This window comes from Culex quinquefasciatus, chromosome 2 (assembly GCF_015732765.1).
Source record: "Culex quinquefasciatus strain JHB chromosome 2, VPISU_Cqui_1.0_pri_paternal, whole genome shotgun sequence".
Taxonomy (NCBI): domain Eukaryota; kingdom Metazoa; phylum Arthropoda; class Insecta; order Diptera; family Culicidae; genus Culex; species Culex quinquefasciatus.
In genome coordinates, this window is record NC_051862.1 from 26567256 (window position 1) to 26594670 (window position 27415).

The 27415-nt window shown below is 33.1% G+C and overlaps 1 protein-coding gene across 1 annotated transcript in view; it reads right to left on the reverse strand.

Moving 5' to 3' along the window:
- Positions 1-27415, reverse strand: part of LOC6044923 (potassium voltage-gated channel subfamily KQT member 1) — a 140958-nt gene that overhangs the window by 11999 nt on the left and 101544 nt on the right. Inside the window, exons 6-7 of the mRNA XM_038257392.1 lie at positions 8617-8702; positions 8341-8450 (exon numbers count right to left, since the gene is read on the reverse strand). Coding sequence (XP_038113320.1) covers positions 8341-8450; positions 8617-8702 — 196 coding nt within the window. The remainder of the gene's footprint in view (positions 1-8340; positions 8451-8616; positions 8703-27415) is intronic.

Here is a 27415-nt window from a genome sequence, read left to right on the forward strand (position 1 = left end):
ATCGAATTAAATTAGAGCGTCCAATTTCCCGGGGTCACAAAATTCCCGGGAAACGGGAAATTTTCAACAAATTTCCCGGGAATTCCCGGGAAAATTGAAATTTAAAGAAATTTATTCTGATCCTGTTTATGATTAATATTTTGCAACAGAATTGTATAGAACAGCAACTTCAATGGTAAAAATGAGTCTGAGGGTCAATCAATGGCTTGACTACTTGTAAAAAATCATGCAACTTTGAGAAAAAATATAGATTTTCTAATTTTTTATGCTGTCTCTCAAATCGTACCAAATTAAAAAAAATATATGTATTTTAAGTATTTTTTTGCTGAGCAACATTTTTTTATTCAAAGTTTTTGGACAGTGAAAATCTATGCTCCACAACAATAAAATTGCTTTTAAATTTGCCTCAGTGACCATAAAGTTGAAAGTGATCATCATGCAAAAATAATGTTTATCATCGCAAATAACTTATTCCAAAACAAGTATTTTCAACTTGTGAATAAATAGATTATCATTAAATTTGCTTTTGAAAAGTGTAATTTCTAGCGCTATTCAACTCAAACACTATTTCATGAAATCACAATTCAAAGTTTTAAAATATTTGGAGCAAGTTTTTAAAATATGGTTGCATTCTTTAGGTAAATTTCATATGATACGAAGTTGTTATAAATTATTTTTCATGGTTTCAATTATGGTATGATTTTCGTTATATGGTTACATGGCCTAATTAATTAATTAGATTAAAATAATTTTCATAGTATAAACGTGGTTGAAATCAAACGATATTTTATTTATATTTAACCCTCTAATTCCCTTGCTAGCTCACGTGCTTTCCCGGGCAGACGGTAATAACAAAATTAATAATATTTCAATAACAAATCCTGTTAAAATAACAAAAAGTGTTATTATTTTATCCTGAAGTTCAACTTCAAGAAGAAAAAAATAATAACAGTTTCTGATAAAATAACAAGATTTGGTATTGAAGTGATATTATATTGAAAATGTTTAATAACACGCTAATAAGAGGAAATGTTATACATTTCAAAAATTCTCCTAATAACAAAATTTGTTATTCTTTCGGTATACTGACTTAGAAATAAAATTACCATAAATCGCACAAATGGAAAAGTTTCTAAGTGTCCATAACACAATCTGTTATTATTTTTTCTTTTGTTAAATATGCTTAGATCTTTGGGATAATTTTGTCTAATTTCGTCGGGGTCATTATTTTGGCCATGAAATGGGGTCCTTAAGCTAAAATTATTCTAAAAAGTTGAAATTTTTTTTTAAGCTGATTTTTTTTAATTATCTGATATACCCCCTAAAGGACTTTGTTTAAAATGGTTAGAACTATGGGATAATTTTGACCAATTTCGCCAGGGGCATTATTTTGGCCATGAAATGGGGTCCTTAAGCTAAAATTATACTAAAAAGTTGAAATTTTGAAAGTTGATTTTTTTAATTATTTGATATACCCCCTAAAGGACTTTGCTAAAATTGGCTAGAACTATGGGATAATTTTGAACAATTTCGTCGGGGTCATTATTTTGGCCATGAAATGGGGTCCTTAAGCTAAAATTATTCTAAAAAGTTAAAATTTTTAAAGTTGATTTTTTTAAATTATTTGATATACCCCCTGAAGGACTTTGTTTAAAATGGTTAGAACTATGGGATAATTTTGACCAATTTCGTCAGGGTCATTATTTTAGCCATGAAATGGGGTCCTTAAGCTAAAATTATTCTTAAAAGTTGAAATTTTGAAAGTTGATTTTTTTAATTATTTGATATACCCCTTAAAGAACTTTGTTTAAAATGGTTAGAACTATGGGATAATTTTGACCAATTTCGTCAGGGTCATTATTTTAGCCATGAAATGGGGTCCTTAAGCTAAAATTATTCTTAAAAGTTGAAATTTTGAAAGTTGATTTTTTTAATTATTTGATATACCCCTTAAAGAACTTTGTTTAAAATGGTTAGAACTATGGGATAATTTTGACCAATTTCGTCAGGGTCATTATTTTGGCCATGAAATGGGGTCCCTAAGCTAAAATTATTCTGAAAAGTTGAAATTTTGAAAGTTGATTTTTTTTAATTATTTGATATACCCCCTAAAGGACTTTGCTAAAATTGGCTAGAACTATGAAATAATTTTGACCAATTTCATCGGAGTCATCTTTTTCACCATGAAATGCGGTTTCAAGCTAAAATTAATCCGATAAAATTAACTTTTGAGAGTTATTTTTTTAAATTTTGTTATGTTCCCTTACGGAATTGATTTATTTATTGAGAATTTTTGAAGTGTGAATAACAAAAACTGTTATTATTTTCACAGAGCCAGGAAATCGGAGCTGACGTTGAAGTTCGAGCTGGAGTGAGACCTCGGAGACTGCATCGGATTCAGCAAATTTTCAGCAACTTTTACTTGGAGTCGGAATCTGTGAAGTCGGGTATTTTTGGAGAGCTGAAGTCGTCGTTGACGTCATATCCTGCATCCAGATTCGGAGTTGTCTTCAAAGTATGGATTCAAAGTCGCTTGGAGGATCCCGACTCTGCAGCCCTGACAAGTACAGAGGAGTTATGGCAACTGCAGGTTTATTTGCAAATTATAAATAAACCAAAACAATAACTTTTTTTGTTATGGAGACATACCAGTTCAATAACATTTTTTGTTATTATGCTGCTCCACCTCTCCGCACAAAATAACAAATCTTGTTATTTCTTCATGATTCCTTCTGTGTTATTGGTTTGTTATTGCAATAACAACATAATAACAGTTTAAGTTATTCTTCGAACAAATCTTTGTTATTGATTTTTGTTATTTTAACAACTAATCCGATCATCCCAATAACATATTTCGATCTTCTCACAATATCAAAAACTGACCTTCCCAAGTTATTTCCGTCTGCTCGGGTTATAAATTTATAACAAACAGTAATTTCTCGAATACTTTAAAACAAATTCTTATCGAACAACTCTTGTTGAATAATTTAATTATATGAATTAAATTTTCAACCAATAAACAAAAATGTCAAACAAATCTCAATTTTATTCCTGGCCGGAAGTGGTGAATATATATGAATGATATAAAAAAAATCGTTAAAATAGGTTGTCGAAAATAAAATATTTTATATTCAATCTATAAAAGCGTAATTTTTGTTGCCCAACATACAAGCAAACAATATTCCTAAATAATAAATAAATAAATATTATCTGAATCAAACCTTGACATAAAATTTACAGACAAGCTCAATATGAATATGAAGGTTGAAATGAATTAAATTCTCTAATTATTATTTTTTGTATAATTTCAAAACATTGATGGCAAAAAGGTAGGAAAATGTATACTTACGCTTGTATTTCGGGAATTCCCGGGAAATGTCCAAATTTCCCGAGAAACGGGAAATATTTTTTCCAGGAAATCCCGGAAATTCCCGGGATTTTTTTCCGGAACGGGAAATTGGACGCTCTAAACTAAATATTTTGATTAAAAAGTTGCACTTTCAAGGAAAAAATCACCTTATGAATGTGATGTGAATCGGATGTGAATGTTAAAATGTTAAAAATTAGAATTAAGTGAAATTTTATAATCTTTCTGATAAGAAAAAGTTAAAGGTGGCATTTTTTACATTGAAAATTAAATGATTAGAAACACAAACAAAATATTTGAAATATTGGGCAAATTGTTGCATCCAATGTCAAATTTTGTGGCACTATTTTTGACACTTCTGTTTGTCTTTTTCAAGCGAAGTTTTTTTTTAACTTCAACACGCAACTATTGCGATAGTGCTAGGTTTGGTCACGTTGTCTAGTCTTTGATGTTTTAGTAGACTTACGCTGTATTAGGAACTAAATTTATTCTCTTTCCGTGTGTGCACGAAATCACGAAAAAGAATAAAGGGCAGAAATAGTGTAAAAGATATTCTACCATTAGAATTTTATTTTCGCAAAACAAGGTAAAAAAATAAAAAAAATCTATTTGAGACAAATTTAGCCACAAGGACTCATCATTTCCTTTATTTAAATGGTTCTCTGACCCCAAAAAAATTACAACCATGTGGCGTTTCCAGCGTTTCGATTCCACGACCCTGATAAGGCTTATTGCATGTGAGCTTCACCACCCACCCACCAGCCATGATGAATCGTGGTATCTCTTCCACCAAACAATCACGCAGCTTGCTTTGTTGTTGTGGTGTAAAAATAACGTGCCACACCACGCTCACAACTACAAAAGGCGCAGAATAATCATAATAATAGATCGCACCTCGGCACGGAGAGGAGATGTGCTGAAAAATTCCGTCGCGTGACACGTGACACAAAAGCTGACGGGGCAATTTAAAGAGACTATAAACATTGTTTTACTGACGGGAGTGTGATTTTTTCGGTTCATTTCTCAGATTAGTTTTCAAAAGGACGCATGAGCCATTTGTAAACGAGGCCGATTTGCGATCGTTATTCGATCTATTTACGAAAAAAACAATTTCAACAATTCTTGTTGAACTGAAAAAAAAAAATTGCAAATTATAGTGTCGAAGGTCACGATGGCCCAAGCAGCTGTTTGAGATTTCAACTAAATTTAGCATTCTTACTCTAGTTTCATTAGCAAAAACATTCTTGCTTAATTTATTCAAACATAAAATTCTTTGGTTTAATATAATAATGTTTTGATTACAAAAATGGGTGACAAGAATGCAAAGCGTTCAAAAGGGTTCCTTATAAACGAGCTTTTAACCTGCAATTATTTTTCTGGTCTCTCAAAAAAATAAAAAATAATTTAAAAGAAAATAATTAATTTCTGCGTTTGTTTTACGTTTGATATTGAAATTGCGTTATTTTCTAAAAAAAAAGTACAAAATCAAGTTTGCAATCGATTACCACTTAACACATTTTTGATAAAGTACACCGTTTTCATGTACAGACACGCCACGGTTTTGCACTGCCTCGGTTAAGGGGTTACATACATGTAGAAATGAATCCACCAAAAAGATGATTTTCAATCACTCCTGAAAGTTTCATGAAGATATTTCGTGACTGAACTAAGTAAGAGACGATTTAAGTGCAATATTTTGCCATGCGCAAAGCGAACTGTCAAACTTTGTGAACATTTTTTCTCTTAACACCGAGTTGATTTACGGGTGCCAAGATATCTCGAGATTGGATGGGCCAAATTGGCAGAAATTTGGGGTGAAGACGCTAAAGATATATCGCGTGTGCATGACGGTGCCTGGTTTTGAAATTTTGCTTTTTTTAAATACAAAAATCAAAAACTGACGTTTTTTTATATGAAAAACATCAAAAATATTTTTATCTTTTTTAAATAAACTTTTTGACGATCATGCACACAGGACCGGTTTAACGAGTCGTCACCAAAATTTTGAGCCGATTGTGTTGAGATATCGTGGCACCCGTTTTTAGAATTAGCTTACTTCAAATAGCTATATCTCGGTAATGATACAACCTTTGTCTTCAAATTTGTTTTGACAATAGATGAAAACAGATTTTGAAAAAGTTTCAATGTATGCTAATGCCAACCTCTGACATTTTTGCCCATTTACGTGTATGTAACCCCTTAAGCACGGTCCAGTGCTTAACTGAATCACAGAGCTTTTGGGATTTTGGCTATATGGGAGACATTGGCTAAAATCGTATGAAAAATCACGCAAACATCAAAAAATTATAATGTTTTGGAACCGGGATGGTGTCAGCTATCCATTAAAATTATAATTACATGAAAATTTTCTTTATGGTTTTTGAAAATGCAATGTTTCTCGAAAAAATACTCAAAATTATTGTTATTGCAATATGGGTATCAAATGATCGGATTTTTTTTTTCATACAGTTCGAATGTAAAATCATTTTTTTGAAAATACTCAAAATGTTCACGAAACTACGTATTTTTGAAAAAAAAAAAATAATCAAAATTTCAATTTTTACAATATGGGCATCAATCGATCGAGAGTTTTCATACGTTTCGAATGTTACAACAACATTTTTTTGGAAATACTCAAAATTTTCACAAAAGTACGTATTTTTGAAAGAAAAAACAAAATTTCAGTTTTTACAATATGGGCATCAAATGATCGGAATTTTTTCATACATATCGAATTCAACAATATTTTTTGTTTTGAAAATACTCAAAATTTTAACAAAACCACTTACTTTTAAAATACTCAAGATTTCAGTTTTTACAATAAGGGTATCAATCGATCGGGATTTTTCATACATTTGGACTGTAAAAATAACATTTTTGGAAATACTCAAAATTATCATAAAACAACGTATTTTCGGAAAAATGCTCCAAATTTCAGTTTATACAATATGGGTATCAAACGATCGAGATTTTTTTCATATATTTTTAAGTTTTTACAATATGGGTTTCAAATGATCGGGATTTTTTCATACATTTCGAATGCAATAACAACATTTTTTGAAAATATTCCAAAACTTCAAAAATCTACGTATTTTTGAAAAACTACTCAAAATTTTAGTTTTTCACAACATGGGAATCAAATCATCGGGATTTTTTTTCATACATTTGGAATGTAATATTTTTTTTAAATTCTCCAAATTTTCTCAAAACTTGAATTTTGAATATCGTTTTGAAAATACATATTTTTGTGAAAATTTTTAGTATTTCCAAAAAATATTGATGATACATTCGAAATGTATTAAAAAAATTCTGATCGTTTGATACCAGTATTGTAAAAACTGAAATTCTGAGTATTTTTTTTTGAAAATACGTAGTTTTGTGAAAATTTTGAGCATTGAAAAAATGATTAAACATTCGAAATGTATGAAAATATAACTGATCATTTGATACCCATATTGCAATAACAACATATTTTTGGTTTCTTTAGAGAAAAAAAATGCATTTGTAAAGTTCAGGAAAAATGCGAATTCATGTGAAAATTTTCTTGAAATTATAATTTTAATGGATAGCTGACACCATCCCGATTCCAAAACACTATAATTTTTCGATGTTTGCATGATTTTTCATACGATTTTAGCCAATGTCGCCCATATAGCGAAAATCCAATAAGCTCCGTGTCTCGGTGCTAAACCGAGGCATGTCTGTAATAGGCTTTTTATGGATTTGTTTTGAATTAATTTCAAAATAATTCGAGAAGGAAAATAAAGTTAAGGGCGAATGCTTAAAAGTTAAATGCTATAAAAATGTCTACTATATCAAATAATTTGTAAAGTCATTGTCGATTGCAAATTTTATTTTGCCTCTAAAAATGATTACAGTCCAGACTCGATAATCCGAAGACCTTGGTAAAATTAAGCTTAAGATAATCGAATCACGGTTTTTTATGTTGTTTTATTTTTGGTTGTTATTAAAAAAATACATTTCTTAATTTAATAGGCAATCAAAAATTCAAATTTGACTAAAATTGCGTTGCAGAACACGAATTGGATGTTAAAAGTAAGAAAATAAAAATAATGATTTTTTTGTTTTTGAAACAAACCTTCGGATAATCGAGTCTGGACTGTATGGAAATTTAGTTTAACAATATTACTTTTTTTTATCCAAAAACCACAATCACTTCTAGCGCAAAATATGCCTTTTCTTTTCCCCTAAAACATATTTCAGAATTTCGAAAATGAATAAAAAATGCGAGTTAAAAATTTGATGATAAAAATTTAAATAAAAAATAAACAGGGGTTTTTTCCGTGTATCATTTATTTCAAACGTTCTCGTCATAACCTACAGCTATGCCGAAGACACCAAATTGATTGGAAAATCCCTTCTCGAGATGAGCAACTCTCTACGAAATCGGCCGATTTCAACCTTTTTTATTTTTTGTTTTTTTTTTATTTGACTTAAACTTTGTGGGGGCCTTCCATATGACGAAATAAGCTATTTTGCGTCATTGGTTCACCCATACAAGTCTCCATACAATTTTGGCAGCTGTCCATACAAAAATGGTATGTAAATATCCAAACAATTGTAACTTTTGAGTGAATTTTCTGATCAATTTGGTGTCTTCGGCAAAGTTGTAGGTATTGTTGAGGACTTTTGAGAAAAAATAGGTACACGGAAAAAAAAATTTGCAGATTTTTTAATCAACTTTTTTTTAAACTAAAACTCAATTTCCCAAAATACGTATTTTTTTATTTTCGAGATTTATGTTAGTGGGATGGTAGCTGATCTAAATAATGCTTTTAATATATTTCGTAGTAATGTTAATATTTCGGTTTAAACAATCATGCGTCTCCATCAAACATTTGTTTCAAATTCGTTGAATGGAGACGATTCCTAAATGATGTCATTTAAATAGTTTTAGAAGCAATCAATTAGGCATCAAGTAAATATGCATGAAAATGAATCTCTTTACTCACCCGCCGCCCTCGGTTCCTCCATGTAGAAGACCACGTCCCCGTCCGACTCGCTCTTGGACAGATGGTGGTGCGCGTCCGCCGGTGCCGCCGTAATCGGCGTTCCGAGCGCGGTACTTTCACTGGCCGCCACCCCACAACTGGTTCCGGGTCCACCGCCACTTCCGGCACCCCCGCCGGGTGTCCCCACCGTCCCGCTGCTGGCCGCTCCTCCTCCGGTGGAAGACGGCGTCGCCAAGGTCGGAAGTGGACGCCGCCGCAGCCGCCGCCGTGGCCGATTTCACGCCCGGAGCGTCCATCCGGTTCCGGGATTTCCTCCGCTTGAGCACCGAGGCCCCACGCCGCGCCACCTGTACCATTAGGGTCTGAACCCGAATGTTTCAAAACAAAACAACAAACAACAACACATTGATACACATCTAGACGGGGGCAGGCGGGCGGCACACACACACACGCGCGCGCACATTGAGAGCGGGCGGGGTGGCGGGGGAAAAGGCGGGAACGAAACGAACAAACACACGCACGCACACCACAAACGGAACAATTGCATTTTTGTTTTGCATTACTTTTGTTACTTTTTTTTGCAATGGGGCCATTCGCAAATCACGTGGAAACTTTTGTTTTTATTAAACCCCCCCTTCAAGTGTTCGCGTGGTTGGTGGATGGCCCCTTTTGTGATTTTGCTATTTTTTTTTGAATGGGGGGATTATGTGGGTGGGTTATGTCAGGTGCATTGCATTCATGTTAGATGATGAGAAGTTATGTGGAAAGTGAAAGTGAGAATGTTTAAAATATTGTAGGAAAAAAGTTAGAATAGTTAAAAATTGTATTTAATGTAGAAAAAAAGGTTTTATTCAATTCTTCCGGTCATTGAAATAGAATAATCAACAGAAAACAAATGATAAATGCTCTTAAATTTTCTTTTTTAAGTATTCATATTATTTTTGAAAAATTGAACACCCATTTTTTTGCCATTGATACCAAATAGATCAAATCAGATATCCTAATTTTCTGACTAACTTTGACTTATTTGGAGCCAAACATCTCATCCTGTTTCATCAAAACTTTGCAAGAAATATGAAAGTTGAAACTAGTATAATTTGCGATTTCACATCATAGGTGTGCCAATATAATTATAGTGCTTGCCAAACCGGAAAAAACACGCTAAAAGTCAAAAAGTTCTTTGGAAAGCACTTTAGCGCAAAACTAGTGCAATTACTGGCAGGCACTTATCGTTTCTACCCTTGGGTAGTATGCAGCATCACACGAGGAAGAAGCATCAAGCATAAACACACTGATGAATTTCACCAGCTTAGTGCCACGTCACTTCCATTATGCATCATAATCCAAACACACACACATGCAGACACACGTCAGAAGTGAAAACCGGAAGCAGTTGCGAAGCGCGCAGTCAAGCAGAAGCAGAAGCTGAGAGCGAATCATCGTTGTTAGTTCTGAGTCTTCGCAGAAGTTTATCAACTCCAGGGTCGTAAAGACTCACACACCTAGAGAGAGGAAGTTAACGTGATGGAGAACATTGCAAATTTATCCTCGCGAACTGCTTGATGAACACCTTTCGGAGTTTAAGTTCGTTGTAGTGAAAAGCCTCATATTTTTTAGGGATCTGATGTTGTTGATAGCTGAATCGGTTTTATTTTCTTAAATAACATTTTAAAATTCCTTTTTGCAATTCCGTCGTGAAACTACTCACTTTTCGTGTCATTCTTGAACGACGAAATAGCCTACTTTTCTGTACCAAAAATAACAGAATCGAATAGCAACACTTTTCAAAATAAATGCTGAAAAGTTCTACTTTTCAGCACTCAAATGGGTGCTGAAAAGTTGAACTTTTCAATTCGAACAAGCGTTTTGTAGACTCTGTATTACTTTTTTTTGTGTTGTATAAACTCTGAACCATCGTGGATAAATCTAAATTTTCTTTTTTTTAAAAGTTCATCAAATGAAAAAATCAATGTTTTTGATTAGTTTTAGGGCACATCAATGGTTAAAATTAAGCATTTTCCTAAAATAGGGAACAAAACATTTTTTTATTTTCTATACTTTAAATATGTTCTAAAGGGAAGACAGTTACACAAAATGCCAACTCTAAACTTGAGAATATGTTCTAGGACATTGCCAACTTACAAAAAATCTTTGACCGAGTTATGAATTTTGAATCAAAACTGATTTTTCTCAACAAATCGAAATATTGGTTGCCAAAATTTTTTAACTTCTTTTTTCGATATAAAATCAAATTTGCAATAATAAAAAACTTGAGTTAAATTTTGATAAAGTGCACCGTTTTCAAGTTAAAGCCATTTTAGGTAACTTTTTTGAAAATAGTCGCAGTTTTTCATTTTTTTAAATTACTGCACATGTTTGCCCACTTTTGAAAAAAATATTTTTGAAAAGCTGAGAAAATTCTCTATATTTTGCACTCTTGAACTTTGTTGATACGACCTTTAGTTGCTGAGATATTGCCATGCAAAGGTTTAAAAAGCAGGAAAATTTATGTTTTCTTAGTCTCACCCAAACAACCCACCATTTTCTAACGTGGATATTTCAGCAACTACTGGTCCGATTTACAATGTTGAAACATGAAACATTCGTAAAATTTTCTGATCTTTCCAAAAACAATATTTTCGAAAAAATAAAATCAAAAATAACATTTTAAAAGGGCTAAACATTCAATATTACGCCCTTTTGAAATGTTAGTCTTGATTTAAAATTTTTGTAAATTCTGTTTACAAAGGTGGACAAACCGCACTAATTAAAAAAAAACTAAAGTAGTTTTTGATTGCAAATTTGATTTTACATCTTAACATGAAATTAAAAAAAAAATGGTGACCAATATTTCGTTTTTTTTTTCAAAAAAAATCAGTATTGATTCAAAAATTCATAACTCGTTCAAAATTTGTTGGCTCAACCTGGAAATTTCTGAAAGGTTGGCATTTGATGTCCCGTAAAACATATAAAAAATTTAAATCACCAATTTTTTTTACCGTGTATCATTTTTTTCAGTGTAGTCCTTATCCATACCTACAACATTGCCGAAGACAATCGAAATCGACAAAAAAAATCCTTCAAAAGATACAGATTTTTGAATTTTCATACATCATTTTTGTTAGGGACATCCGGATTCAAAAATACAAAAAAAAATCGAATGACCGAAATCTGATAGAATTGCTCAATATAAAATAAAATAATTTTAAAATCTACCTTAAAAACTTAAAATGTAAAAAATTAGTGTCACTTATATTTAAGTGACTATCTATTTTTGTTGGCTTTCGGGCTTTGGGGATACAAGAGTTTGACAATTTTTACGATAATAAAAAAGCCCCAATGTTTGTTTATGATTCTTAAAGAGGATAATTCTACAAAAAAAAAAAAATAGTGATAAGGCAATTGCAAAATCTATTTCATGTTGCCTTCAGAGTTAAAAAAATCATGAAAAAAATACTGCCTACATTTACTTTCATTTAAAAAAACTTTTACCGGTACAATCGATTGTAAACTATCGAGAATACTTTTGGCTTTGAAAAAATCAAATTACTCTAGGAATAATATACCGTTTTGCCCACCCTTGACTTTACCAGACCCAAGGGACAATAATTTAAATAACATTTTTACCATCCTTATTAATTTAACGTACACAGAAAAAAAAATTGAATTTTGGAATGTAAAAAATTTGGTAGGTTGAATATTACCTCTTTTTTTGAGTAATATTACATAAAAAAAATGTAAAAATGTGAAGCTGATGAAAATTAATCTTTTTTGGGGTAAAATTAATCATTTTTATTGACACAAAATCTGTCACCATTTCCTGATGAATATTACCATCATTTTTTTCTGTGTACACGAAGAAAAACGTGTTCCAAAAATTCCAAATGTTCCGCTTTTGAAAAACGTACCATGAAATTTAAACACTTTGTTCGTGATTCCCAAATTCATAAACGCTTGTTCACGATTTGGGGAACTGATTTTTCTCAGTGTAGCTTACAAAAAATGTCGTGTTAACACTATTATATTTCATAAAAAATCCTTTAAATAAACATATAATTTCATAACTGAAGGTTTATTTTAATTGCAATAAAATTTGAGTAATTCTCCGCCGATTCACACAACAGTTGCCCCGACCCCTCTTCAATTTGCGTGAAACTTTGTCCTAAGGGGTAACTTTTGTCCCTGGTCACGAATCCGAGGTCCGTTTTTTGATATCTCGTGACGGAGGGGCGGTACGACCCCTTTCATTTTTGAATTTGTGAACAACGAGATGTTTTTCAGTAATTTGCAGCCTGAAACGAAAGTTTCGTATTTTTTCTAACTTTGCAGCGTTATTTTTTGGAGTGTAACAATGTTTTACAAAGTTGTAAAGCAAAAAATTACAAAAAATGATATATAACCATAAGGAGTTTGCTTACAAACATCAAGAGTTATCGCGATTTTACGAAAAAATGTTTTGAAAAATTTACTTTTAGCTTTCTGTTGTCTGTTGCGGATGACCATGAACGGCCATGATCAACGACGACCAACTTTTTCACAACTTTTAAAAGGTTAAAACCATTCTAACGACAGATTCATTAAAAATCCTGGCTGGATTCGGTTATATTTCTATTTAATTTAGCAAATTTTAAATTGAATTCATTACATGGATTTTTAAATTTTAATTGTGCTCATTTTTAAATTGATAATTTAATTTACTTTTAAACAATTTGTTAGGTTCAATATAAAATTCTAGTCAAAACGAGCAAAAATTTTTCATAAAGATTGCCCCTGCATATTATGCACCGTTGAATGCACGCTCATTTTGCCGCAGAGACACTTCATCTCGATAAGTGGATGCGAAATAAGCACGTGACGTGAAGGAGGTGAGAGGTGGATGCTGTTCAATAGCATCCTTCCCCCAGCCCCACCCACACCACTCTGTCAAAGCTAATAATAATGATGGATGTGACTGTGTGTACATCGGGGAGACACTCCACTTATGAAAAAACTAACCTTTTTTTTTCTTTTTTCCTCAATTTTCCCTAGCTCACTTAATCAAAAAACGGACGTGACGCGAATTATGAAAACTGGTGGGATGTCATCCCCCTTTTCGAGTGGATGATGATTAAACAAGCTGACTAGTGATTGAACATAGACGAGGGGCTTATCTGAATAATGAAGTGCGATAATGGCAAACGATCATGTTGATGATTATGTTTATTGACGTTTGCCCGGTGAAACTGACAGCGCGAAGCGCTGAGCTCGGGTACTGACGGGTTCTGTTTAAACTAGCTAATTTAACATGACGGGAGTTGTTTGATCTGCTGATGAAATCGAGCAGATTTATTGAACCGTGAAGGGTTGCGATATTTGTGATTTGTGATGTTAGTTTTGTTGCATTATTGTCAATGAAATGTTTATTAAAATAGATATTAGAACAAATTTTAACATTTTCAGAGTTTAATTTCAAGTTAAAGAGGAATAAACCTGCATGTTTTTTTCAATTTTAAGTTAACGTTTGCTTCATTATAATCCCGCTACCCAAATTTCACTTGAATTCAAACAATGTCTACCTTATTCATTCATTCATCGAACTGCTCCATTCATTATGGCAGACTCTTTGAATCAATCACTTTGTGCCATTTTTTTCTTTCTCTTACCTGCTTCAATAATACAGAGTGCGAATCGTCAACAAGTTGATTATTCAGCAATTTATCATTTCTCCGGAAAACATTTCCCACGCCAAAAAAAGGGAAAGTGACGACGATAATCGAAATTGTAATCGAACGAATCAATCAACAAACAGTCAGTCAGTCTGCGTGTGGGAGGACTGTTGGAAGTACATTACCTAGAAGCTTGAAACTGTCAATTTCAATTGGTTTCGACTTTGTATTTGGGACTTGGGGAGAGATTTTTTTTGCCATTTATTAAAGTTGTAAAAATGTATTCGTCAATAAGCTTTGTACTAATTGTTTGTTCTAAGTTTATTAATTTTTTTAAAGTACTTTCCCTCAATATTACTTTAAAAAGCTCGTTATCACTTTCCTTTGTTTCCCCCCCCTCAAAAGAAGAACAAAAGCAAACAATAAGCTCTCACACCACACCAACATGTGTTCGTATCCTATCACATTACAGTGTGTGTGTGTGTACTTAGTGAGCATCCAACGAAGCAGAATAGGATAACGTTCACACTGCTGATGTTGTGCTTAAAGCTGGCACTATTGAACACCAATCGACGACGATTTTCGCTCCTCGTCATGCTGACATTGATGATTATATTTCCCCTTATATTATAAAAGAAAGCGAAGAGGAAAGTCTCTCCTCTGCCAGATGGCGAAAAGCACCCCGACTAGGTCGATTTTTGACGGATGAGAAATGGATGCTGCAATAGGGGTTTCTACCAACATTTATTTCTAGTAAAAAAAAAGTTATTAAATTTGTTTGATTTCAAGCAGTGAAAAAATGTTCTTTTTCGTAAATGAAATTTAAATATATATTTTTTCAATAACAGAAAAGGAAATCCCTATAATTTTTTTTCCTTGGGGGGAGGCTAACTCCAAGAAACGTGTCGACACGAGTGTGGTTGAGTTCCCCCAAAAAAGAAAAGTTTTTTCTTCTCTTTTTTTTCTCTCTCTCTCTGTTGCTGAAAAGCTTTCCATTGTTTTTTGTTTGGGTTCAACGCAAAAAAGGCGATCAGGAATCGATAAGAGGGGAAAAGGGGCCGGCTTTCTCATTTAATTATGAGGATTTTTGTTTTGTGCTTGTTGATTTCAGTGTTTTTTTTGCCTGCGTTTTTTTTTTTTTTTTTTTTTTTAATTTATATTTTTTCAAATTTCTTTTCCATGTACATTCATTCAGTTAAAATATTATTGAGTGTCCAATCACAAACGATGACTTTTCACCTCAATTTTAAATACTAGCAACTTTCATTTATTCATGAAATATTGTAGCTTTCGCTATTCAGTGATTTCAAATGTAGGAGGTCCTACATGTACAAAAGGGAAAAGGGATACCTTAAAACTAACTTATAAACTATATAAAGAGCGGATCAATGCAGCTGAAGACTGCAATGATTTTTGTCGAAATGCATCAATTATCTTATTGGACATAACATCCAAAGTGTCAACTTCGGCTAATTGATGAAGTTCACTGGTGCTGAACCAGGGAGGAAGTTTCAGAATCATTTTCAGAATTTTGTTCTGAATCCTCTGAAGTTTTTTCTTCCTGGTTAAGCAACAGCTTGTCCAGATCGGCACAGCATAAAGCATGGCAGGTCTGAAAATTTGTTTATAAATTAACAGTTTATTCTTGAGACAAAGTCTAGAATTCCTGTTTATAAGTGGATACAAACATTTAATATATTTGTTACATTTAACCTGGATACTTTCAATGTGATCCTTGTAAGTAAGGTTTTGTCAAAACCAAGTCCAAGATATTTCACTTGATCCTCCCACTTTAAATTTACCTCATTCATCTTTATAATGTGATGACTTTTGGTTTAAGAAAATCAGCCCTTGGTTTGTGAGGGAAAATAATAAGTTGAGTTTTGCAGCATTTGGAGTAATTTTCCATTCTTTCAAATAAGAATTGAAAATATCCAAGCTTTTTGTAATCTTCTTGTGATGACACGAAGGCTTCTGCCTTTGGCGGAGATGCTTGTGTCATCAGCAAAAAGTGATTTCTGACATCCTGGGGGCAAATCAGGCAAGTCAGAAGTAAAAATATTGTATAAAATTGGACCCAAAATGCTTCCTTGAGGGACGCCAGCACGTACAGGTAGTTGATCAGATTTGCTATTCTGATAACATACCTGCAGAGTACGATCCGTCAAATAATTTTGAATAATTTTCACGATATAAATCGGAAAATTAAACCTTTTCAATTTCGCAATCAAACCTTTATGCCAAACACTGTCAAATGCTTTTTCTATGTCTAGAAGAGCAGCGCCAGTAGAATAGCCCTCAGATTTGTTGCTTCGAATTAAATTTGAAACTCTCAACAACTGATGAGTAGTTGAATGCCCAAGGCGAAATCCAAACTGCTCATCAGCGAAAATTGAATTTTCATTAATGTGCGTCATCATTCTATTAAGAATTATTCTTTCGAATAATTTACTAATAGATGAAAGCAAACTAATGGGCCGATAGCTTGAGGCTTCAGCAGGATTTTTATCCGGTTTCAAAATCGGAATTACTTTGGCATTTTTCCAACTACTGGGAAAATATGCCAAATCAAAACATTTGTTGAAAATTTTGACCAAGCTACTTAAAGTTGCTTCTGGTAATTTTTAATTAAAATGTAAAAATGCCATCCTCACCAGGGGCTTTCATATTTTTAAATTTTTGATAATAGATTTTATTTCATTCAGATCCGTATTAAAAACTTCATCTGATGAAAATTCTTGTTCAACAATATTCTGAAATTCTATTGAAATTTGATTTTCAATAGGACTCAAAACATTCAAGTTGAAATTATGAGCACTCTCAAACTGCTGAGCAAGTTTTTGAGCTTTCTCCCCATTAGTTAATAGAATATTATCACCATCTTTTAAAGAAGGGATTGGTTTTGAGGTTTCTTAAGAACCTTTGAAAGTTTCCAAAAGGTTTGGAATAAGGTTTAATTTGTTCGACATCTCTTGCGAACTTTTCATTTCGCAGGAGAGTGAATCTGTGGTCAATAACCTTTTGCAAATCTTTTGAATTCGCTTCAGTGCAGGATCACGAGAACGTTGATACTGTCTTCGGCGAACATTTTCAGACGAATCAGAAGCTGAAGATCGTCATCAATAATGGGAGAATCAAATTTGACTTGGACTTTAGGAATAGCAATATTCCTAGCATCCAAAATTGCATTAGTTAAAGATTCCAAGGCTGAATCAATATCAGCTTTGGTTTCTAAAACAAAATCATGATTTAAATTATTCTCAATATGATGCTGATACCTGTCCCAATTAGCTTTGTGGTAATTAAACACAGAACTATTGGGTCTGGTAACTGCTTCATGAGAAAGTGAAAAAGTTACTGGAAGGTGATCAGAATCAAAATCAGCATGAGTCACTAAAGGACCACAATACTGACTTTGATTTGTCAAAACCAAATCAATTGTTGATGGATTTCTAACAGAAGAAAAGCAAGTTGGCCCATTCGGGTATAAAACCGAATAAAGACCAGAAGTGCAATCTCTGAATAGAATTTTACCATTGGAATTTACTTTTGAATTATTCCAAGATTGGTGTTTGGCATTAAAATCACCGATGATCAAAAATCGAGATCTATGCCGAGTAAGTTTATTCAAATCCCCTTTGAAATAATTTTTATTTTCCCCAGTGCATTGGAATGGCAAATATGCAGCTGCAATCATAATTTTCCCAAAAGAAGTTTCAAGTTCAATGCCCAAACTTTCAATAACTTTTAACTTAAAGTCACGTAACGTGCTATAAGTCATACTACGGTGGATAACTATTGCAACTCCACCGCCATTTCGATTCATTCGGTTATTAGTTATAACTTTATAATCTGGATCACTTTTCAAATAAGTGCCAGTTTTTAAAAATGTTTCGGTTATAACAGCAACATGCACGTTATGAACTCGTAAAAGTTGAAAAATTCATTTTCTTTCGCTTTTAAAGAGCGAGCATTAAAATTCATAATATTGATGGAATTACTTAGATCCATGATTAAACTTCAGGGTAAGAACAACATCATTCGCAAATTTTAATCCAATCTGGATAGCTTCCATCATGGATGTAGCATTACTCATTGTTTGAATCAAACCAAACAGTGAGTTTTGCAAAAAGTCATTTTTCAAACGTAACATCGCCGAGATCAGAAGATCCCAAAGCGTTGCCAGCAGAAAAATTTTCAAATGAGATTTGAGGTACCTGCCCAATTTCAGAAAGATTGGTAGAGGATTTAAAATTCGTGGATGAACCTGAACCCGAAACGACGTTAGCATAAGAAATGCCATTGTTGTTACCTAACTTTTCCACGGTAGGGGTATTTCTAGCATTGTTCGAGTGAGACAGCACGAACGTTTGATTTAAAGATGCAGGTAAAACCTGACTTTGAGAAAATTTCGGTTTGGATTTCGGCTGATGCTTAGCACGAGAATCCAAAACCTTTTTTCTGATGGGGCAATCCCAGAAATTTGATTTGTGATTTCCACCACAATTTGCACATTTAAATTGGGTGACTTCTTTCACGGGACAATTGTCCTTGTCGTGAGAAGAATCCCCGCAAACCATGCATTTTGGAACCATGGCGCAATGATCAGTACCGTGACCGAATGCCTGGCAACGCCGGCACTGGGTCAGATTCTGGCCATTACCGCCATGTTTCTTAAAATGCTCCCACTTTACCCGTACATGGAACAAAAACTGTACTTTGTCCAAAAGTTTCAAATTGTTGATTTCATTTCTGTTGAAATGAATCAGATAAAATTGTGAAGTCAAACCAAAGCGAGAAATATTCCCGTTTGATTTTTTCTTCATTGGTATTACTTGGGATGGGGCAAAGCCAAGCAACACCTTAAGTTCGTTTTTGATCTCATCCACCGACAAGTCGTTGGAGAGACCTTTCAGGACCGCCTTGAATGGACGAGCATTCTTGGTCTCATACGTGTAGAAATTGTGTTTGTGGTTTTCAAATAACCAACAAAAGTTTGGTGATCTTGTAAAGATTCCGTCAACAAGCGACATTCTCCTCTTCGACCAAGCTGGAACGAAACTTTCAAATTGCAAGTTTCCTTGCAATTCTTCAGTTGCGTTCGAAAGCTGGCCAAATCGGAGACGGAAGTCACTACAATTGGCGGAGCCTTTACTCGTTTCTCGACGGCAGAAGGCTCAGTACGAGGAGAAGGTTCCTTGTCATCAGTTTCGGATAAAACACCGAAACTGTTTGTCAATGGAATTGGAGGATTGACCTCACATTCAGAATCAGAATCAGACCTCAGAAGAGGCTGTTTTCTTTTTCTGTTTCCGTTAGCCGGTTTAGCGTTCAAACGCTTCACCGACGTAACGACCAAATCTTCAGAAGATTTGCGTTTACCTTTGTTTTGACGCATTTTGCAAGCAAAGTTCTCTTAAAAGATGGCTTCGTTTGTAAAATACAACAAAATTTCAGGTGGGGTTAGTCTTGAAAAGACTGTTTAGAATTTTGGAAAATAACTCAGGTAGTCTTTAAAAAGACTGTGAATTTTGTTTTGAAATAACTCTGAGCTTAGGTAGTAAAAAATACCGCAGCTCTAGTGTCCGTTCACCACGAAGGTTCGCAAGACACTGATTTTTTTTTTTTTTTTTTGCCTGCGTTGACACGCGATAATTGATTGTGGAGAAAGATCCTTGTTCAGGAGCCCCTCCCCCCAACTTCTCATTTATAATTTGGTTGTGGAAAGGTTGAGATGAGGGCAACGAGATTGGACTTTGATTTGATGGGATTTTTGTTGTGGGGGGAAATGTTGAAATACCATAGGAGGCTTTTGATGATTTTGTTAAGCAACAGGGTGAAAAGATGTTTTATTAGGTGTTGACAAAACATAAAAATAACATTAACTTTTTTTTATTTGGATTAAAGATTGTCCATGTATTTTCGATGTCAAAAAAAGATTTTTGCTTCCTTAGTTTTTCCTTACAAGTTCCTTACAAACTTTGTGGGGTCCTTCCCTGTGACCAAAGAAGCCATTTTGTGTCATTGGTTCACCCATACAAGGCTCCATTCAATTTTGGCAGCTGTCCATACAAAAATGGTACGTAAATATTCGAAAATCTGTAACTTTTGAAGAAAAAACTAACTTAATCCACCTATGTGGTTAGAGCCTTCCTCACTTATTACCAACAATGGCTGATATGATGGAATTGTAAAAAAATTTCATCTATTTTTTAGATCCGGGATAAAAAAGAACATAAATATCACTTAAGTGGCCATACCTCGAGACAGGGTTGCCAGATCATCAATGTTTTGGACTCGTTTGAAAGATTTTTTTGATAACCTAACAAACGATGGGTTGGATGGTGGATCCGGACATAGTTTATATACATTTAAGTGAGATCCGGATATATGTCAAAACACATTTTAATACATAACTTTTGAACTACTTATCAAAACTTCAATCTGTATAAAACTCGATCTATGGGACCCTAAACCAAGTTGAATGCAACAGGTTCGGGTCAAATCGGTTCAGCCAGTGCCGAGAAACATGAGCTAGTTTGTTGGTTACATACATACATACACACACACATACACACACATACGCACACATACACACACATACACACACATACACACAGACATTTGTCCAGTTTTCGATTCTGAGTCGATATGTATACATGAAGGTGGGTCTACGACGTTTTTATACAAAGTTCATTTTTAGAGCAGGATTATAGCCTTACCTGAGTGAGGAAGGCAAAACGGTACACGGATTTTTTTTACGATTTTAAATTGACTTTTTTTCATCAAATATTAAATATTGATTTTTTGATAAATGTTTTTTTTATTGGAAAAATTAACTGAAATTTTCAATTGAAAATTACTTAAAACAATTTTTGATAAAAATGTTCGATTTTTTTTAAGAAACTTTCATGAAAGACAGACAAGCACCCGACAAGAAATCTTTTCGAGCAGCTCAAAAAAATCCTACAATTTTCTGTTTTTGATCAGTCCGGTTGCTGACATACAGCATTTTAAAACTAAAATTTTGTGAAAAATCAGTTTTTTTCTCAGTGTTGCCTAATTAGCTTTTATTTGACAACTGACGATATTTCGGAACCAATTGGTTCTATTTGTGATGTTGAATAATCCAACATTTGTGATTATTTTTTGCTATTTTCAATGAAAAAATCTTTAAACTAAGGTTAACATAATTAAAAGTCTTAATCACTTATTTTGGACGCTTTAAAATTTCCAATTTATTTTCATTATAAAGAGCAGAATATTTCTCAAAAGTTCGACTTTTAACATCCAAAATCTAACCATTTTTTATTTTACTTTTTGTCACTAAAGCTTGACTTGCAAAAATACAATGTTTTAAATTTTAGGGACATGAAATGCCAACTTTTCAGAATTTCCAGAATGTGCAAAAAAATCTTTGACCGAGTTATAAATTTATGTACCAATACTGATTTATTTCAAAACGGTGAAATTTTGATAAAGTGCGCCTTTTTCAAGTTATAGCCATTTTTAAGGTAATTTTTTTGAAAATAGTTTTAATTTAGTGCCCATGTTTGCCCACTGTTGAAAAAATATATTTTTAAAGAGCTGTCCGAATTTCAATGTTAAAATACGAAACGTTCGTGAAATTTTCCGATTTTTTCGAAAACATTATTTTATTTTTTTAAATCAAGACTAAAATTTCAAATGGGCCAAGCATACAATATTATTTCCTTTTGCATTTCAATTTAGTCTTGATTTAAAAAAATATTGAAATCTGGAGTTTTTTAAAAGGTTCAATGAACCAAATTTCCAGTTTTTGCTTTTTGGGTGTTTTTGAAGCCGCCTTGAGTCAGGGGTATTAACAAACACCCAAAATGCAAAAACTGAAAATTTGGTTATTGAACCATTACAAAAAAACTCCAGAAATATTGTTTTCGAAAAGATCGGACAATTTCACGAATGTTTCATATGTTAACATTAAAAATCGTACCATTAGTTGTTGAGATATCGACATTAGAAAAAGGTGGGTTGTTTGAGTAAGACTTAGAAAACATTAATTTTCCTGTTTTTTAATCTTGGCATGGCAATATCTCAGCAACAAAGTTCATAAAAGCTAAGTATAGAAAATTTTCTTAGCTTTTCAAAAATATTTTTTTGCAAATGAGGGCAAACATGGACACTAATTTAAAAAAATGAAATACTGCGACTATTTTCAAAAAAGTTACCTAAAAGTGGCCTAAACTTGAAAACGGTTCACTTTATCAAAATTTCACTAGAGTACTTTTTGATTGCAAATTCGATTTTACATCGACAAATTATAATTATATTCAATTTTAATTTAGTTTCAAGAGCATAGTAATTCATATTTTTATAATGTCTGTAAACTGTGTAAACTTTTTTCAATTTCTAGAGTTATCTGCAAAAAAAATCAATAAACACAGGGAATTCCATAGTATATAGAACGCTTTCAAAAATAACTCTAGATGTATCCTTAGCATATATTTTTGCCAGAATGTCAGCATAACAAAGCTATCCAACTTTCAATTGAAAGTTGACCATCATTTTTAATTTACTTAAACGAAGTTGACTTTATAGCTGTCGGCCACCATTGCTAGTACCAACCACTAGTGGCTTCCTTTTATCTACAAGGACTTCGCCGCCCTGGGCTCCTAAGTGTATGAAAGTATGGCACGGAGCGACGGCGCCGAATACCCATATTTACACAAAGAATTTTAGAGCGCCCGCCGCGGGATTCGAACCGGCGACCTCTGGATTGTGAGTCCAGTGCGCGGTCCGATTGATCCACACGGGCGGGAATTTACTTACAAGCTTCAAAAAGCTCGAAATTTCCATCAACAACTGTTTTCAAACCAAATTATCCCATTTTTAAATTTCACTCATTTAATCCGTTCGATAAATTCGTTTTACGACAACCAATTAGCACTTCGTAAAAGCTCAAATGCTTTCCATAGCACGTCGAGGGGATAATAATTGATATTGCATGTTCCCTCTGCAATGATGGCCCCATTACGGTTTTTTTTTTGCAGTAGAAATCTCATTCACTTCCACTTTTCGATTCAATTACACAACTGTGCGGGTGGGGTTCAAAAATGTTCCACCTGGGATGTTGAACAATTTTTCCGACCAACGGCCAAAAAGCTTGCACAGAGGTGGAATGCAAGCATATTTCTGCAAAAAAACGAGACTCTTCTCCTGCTGTGAAGTCTGTGTGTGGAAACAACACAGTAACAAAAATCACTTTTTATGTATGTAAAATTCACATATTATCATGAGTAATTCCATAAGAAATAAATTAATATAAAATTACAGAAAAATGAAGACCTTCCAAATTCAAACTTTTCTTTTACCATGTTTGTGTGTAACTCAAAACCAGCCCAGGACTTGCCGGAATTCCCAGGGCAGAAGGTAGGTATCCGTTTCAGATGGTTGCATCGGGTGAAGTGTTTGAGGACTGCAGCAGCCGGAGCTTTCATCTGCTCTAATGAAGTGGAATTTTGATACTAGTGGGGAATGTTGCACGGGCTGTACGGAGTTGCTCAAAAAAGTTACTTTTTCTTGTACACCGTTGCGGATGTAAGCTGAGAGTTGGTGAAAAAGAATATTTCAGATATTTTTTTATGCTAACAAGTGTAGGAGATTTCGTAAAATTAATGTTTCTCAATAATAGTTAAAAAATTGCAAAATTAAGGTTTATAGAGTGAAATATGAGGATAGTAAATTTTACCCTAAAATCATCTATGGTTCCCCAAGGTCCACTTTGTGTTCGTTACAAAGCAACCGAGAGAGATTATCCTGAAGGAAGGTGATAAAGGATGAAGCTCAGTGTGGAGGACATGCTGATGACCGCTTAGAGTGTAGCAGTAGGAGGAGGCAGAGGAGCAGGAAGGAAGCTACAGAGGACGAACAACCATCCAAATAATCCCGGTGGAGGAAACAAACATTGCAAAAAGCAGACAAACAAGCTTGAACAGTAAACTTTACAAGAGGAACACATGCACAAGCAAGACTATTTCTAGGGAGTTGAAGCACACTAACTACAAGTACAAGCAACAAGAGGTATCTTTTTCTTTTGATGCATTTCTTGATCAACGTTTGGAAGCTGCTTGTAAAAATGTATTATTGATTTTAAAAAAATCTTTTGTACACCTTATTCGTCAATAATTAATATTTGTTCCATTTGAAATTTTGTAAATTTTGAGATGTTGAATATTTATTTATTAAACCAGAATTGACCCTTTGTTCTGTTAATTCATAAATACAATTGATTTTTATAATATATGCTTAAAAATGCACATGAGGCAAAGTGTTGTGGGCAGTTTTGTTGATTAAACTTAACATTGAACTGTTAGTATTTGTTTTGTTTATCAAATAAATATGACCTATTGAAGTTAAATAAAAAAAACGGGTTGGAGTAAAAAAGAATGAAAAATATCCAAACACATTGAAGGCTGTGTCTATTTAAGATAGACTAAATTTAATTATTAAATAAGGCCAACGCAATTTTTAAGAATAACTGTTTCCGCTATAGAAATTCAGTTATTTTTAAATATTACGCATCAAAAGTCTTTATGTCAAAAGTTTGTAAACTTTCTTATGAGGTTACTAAAAATTGTATTTGAAGTTTTCGTCCCCCATCTGTGATAAATCGACCTCGATTAAAAGTAATGGTTAATTAAAACAGCAAGCATAATTTTCTAAATTTCAAAAGAGAAATTATCACATTATTAGGCTTAGTGATTTTTCACGCTCAAAAATTGCAAAATTCACGGGGACCTCAATTTCAAAACACCAAATTTCACGCAAATTTCGCGGAACTTGAAAAATGTTAAAATAACTCTGAAAATATTTTGTTTAAATCACAGAAACTACGTTTTATGCTTCACTATACCTATATGATTCTTCAATAAACAAAAAAAATCTTCACTAAATTTGAATGCAACACAAAAAAATCCTCCTGGTTTATGGATGGGCTCTATATTTATATATTTTTAAACAAAATGTAGGGCACGCGTATTCTCATTAACTGAACTGCTCTTATAATATTCGACTAATAAAGTTTAAATGTTTTCTGTTACATAATTTTACATTTTATTGAATTTCATATCAAAGCAAGATTTAACAATCTTGTCTAGTCAGAATGAGTAAAATAAATTGAATTTTCTGCGACGTTTAGCCCATTAAACATATTTTTTAAGGATTTTAGCTCACTTTCAAAAACTAAATTCAAAATCAATTTGCAAAAATAATATAATTTTTAACAAAACCGAAATTTTTATTCTAAATGAGAAATGAAAACAAAAAAGTAGTATTTTTTAACTTTCCCGGGAATCATCCACCCAAATAAACACATATAAATAAAATTAAATAGGCCCAAAAAAAATGAAATGTTTTTAAAATGTGATTCTAAGGATTAACTCTAGAGTTTTTTTTATTAGGTCCTATAAACATATGAAAGACAATAGTTTATTGGTCCTTATAAAAAAAATACTCTGGAGTATCTGCATTTTATTTTGAATTAATTTCTTTTAATTTCTTTCAAAACTATACCTTTTAAATGAAATAGCAGTGAAATTTTTAATACAGCGAGTGAAAATATTACTAAATTTAGTTGGATTCTAGTAAAATTCAAAACTCTGAACATTTCTTCAAATTATTCATACCAACTTGACACACATATATATATTCAAACTTTTCAATTGAAAACTCATAACATTTAATTAAATAGTCTTTTTGGATGAAATATTTATTGAGCTGTTATTTTTAAAAAATATTTGAGAAAATTGATAAATTTCACGAATTTCACGCCGTCCACGAAATCGTCAAAAATCACTAACCCTGTATTAGAAATTAAACCAGGGTATTCACTCGTTTAATTCTATAGTAGTTTATAAGATTATTTTTATTCCTTTTTGAGTTTGATAAATTATTTTGAGAAAAATCGTTACATTTTCACACAAACATAAAATTTCACGGGATTTCGCGGAAAAAGCCAAATTTCGCGGATTTCACGCTGTCCGCGAAATCGTGAAATTTCACTAACCCTACACATTATGTTTCATACTATAGTTTCATATATTCAACAGTAACATTACTGAGTAGTTTTCTACGAAATCATTTAATTTTATCAAATTTAAATTTTAGTTGTTTTTTTAAACTTACTGTATTTTTTGGGATTTTGGGGCCAGTTACCAGTTTGTCCGTATAATTTTTCATTTTGATTCAAATTTTGAAGCTTTTCATGCATAAATGATGTATATTAATTCCAAAATCTATATTACTTGAAGTAATTTTTTGATCGATTTGCTATCTTGAGCAATTAAAATTTAATTCTGAAAATACACATTTTTTTATTTTTTGATGTGTTTTAGGGGACATAAAATGCCATCTTTTCATAAAATTCTAAAAGGAAAAAAATGTAAGACTAAGTGGTATTTTTTTTTAGAAAATTTAGTGAAATTTTGCAATTAAAAAGTACTTCTGTGAAATTCGATAAAGTGCACCGTTTACAAGTTATGGCAATTTTTAGGTAAATTGTTTGAAAAAAAAAAAAAAACTGCTGGTTTAAACCCAGTGCCCATGTTTGCCAACATTAGAAAAAAATCAAAGGGCTAAGATTCCTCAAGTGCAGTGACCCGGTTTTGATTCGTTCAGCTGCCTCGGTTAAGCACGGTCCAGCGCTTAACTGAATCACAGAGTTTATGGGGTTTTGGCTATTTGGGAGACATTGGCTATAATTGTATGAAAAATCATGCAAACATCAAAAAAATATAGTGTGTTGGAACCGGGATGATTGCAGCTATCCATTGCAATTATAATTACATGACAATTTTTACCAGTGTTCCCACGAGCCTAAGCCATCGGCTAGGCTAGGTTCATTTTTCTGGTTCAGGTTCACACCACACGTCGGCAAGCATCGTCGGCTCAGGCTCACTGAGTGCCGTGAGCCATGGTTCATTTGGTTCAAACCAGGCGAGGCTAGCCAAAATGAACCATTGGCTTGAACCAGGCTTGAACCTGGTTTGAACCTGATCAAAGAATGTTAGGCTAAACGGCAAGCTTTGTTACACCGTAGTATGCTCAAACCGTAAATTGTTACACCGTAACATTTTTACACCGTAATATTGTTACACCGTAACAGTATTACACCGTAACATTATTACGGTGTAATGATAGCTACGATGCAACGAATGTTGTGGTGTAACCATGTTACGGTGTAATAATGTTACGGTGTAACAATGTTACGGTGTAATGTTACGGTGTAATGAATGTTACGGTGTAACAATGTTACGGTGTAGCAATGTTACGGTGTAACAATGTTACGGTGTAACAATGTTACGGTGTAACAATGTTACAGTGTAACAATGTTACGGTGTAACAATGTTACGGTTGCTCTACAATGTTACGGTGTAACAATGTTACGGTGTAAT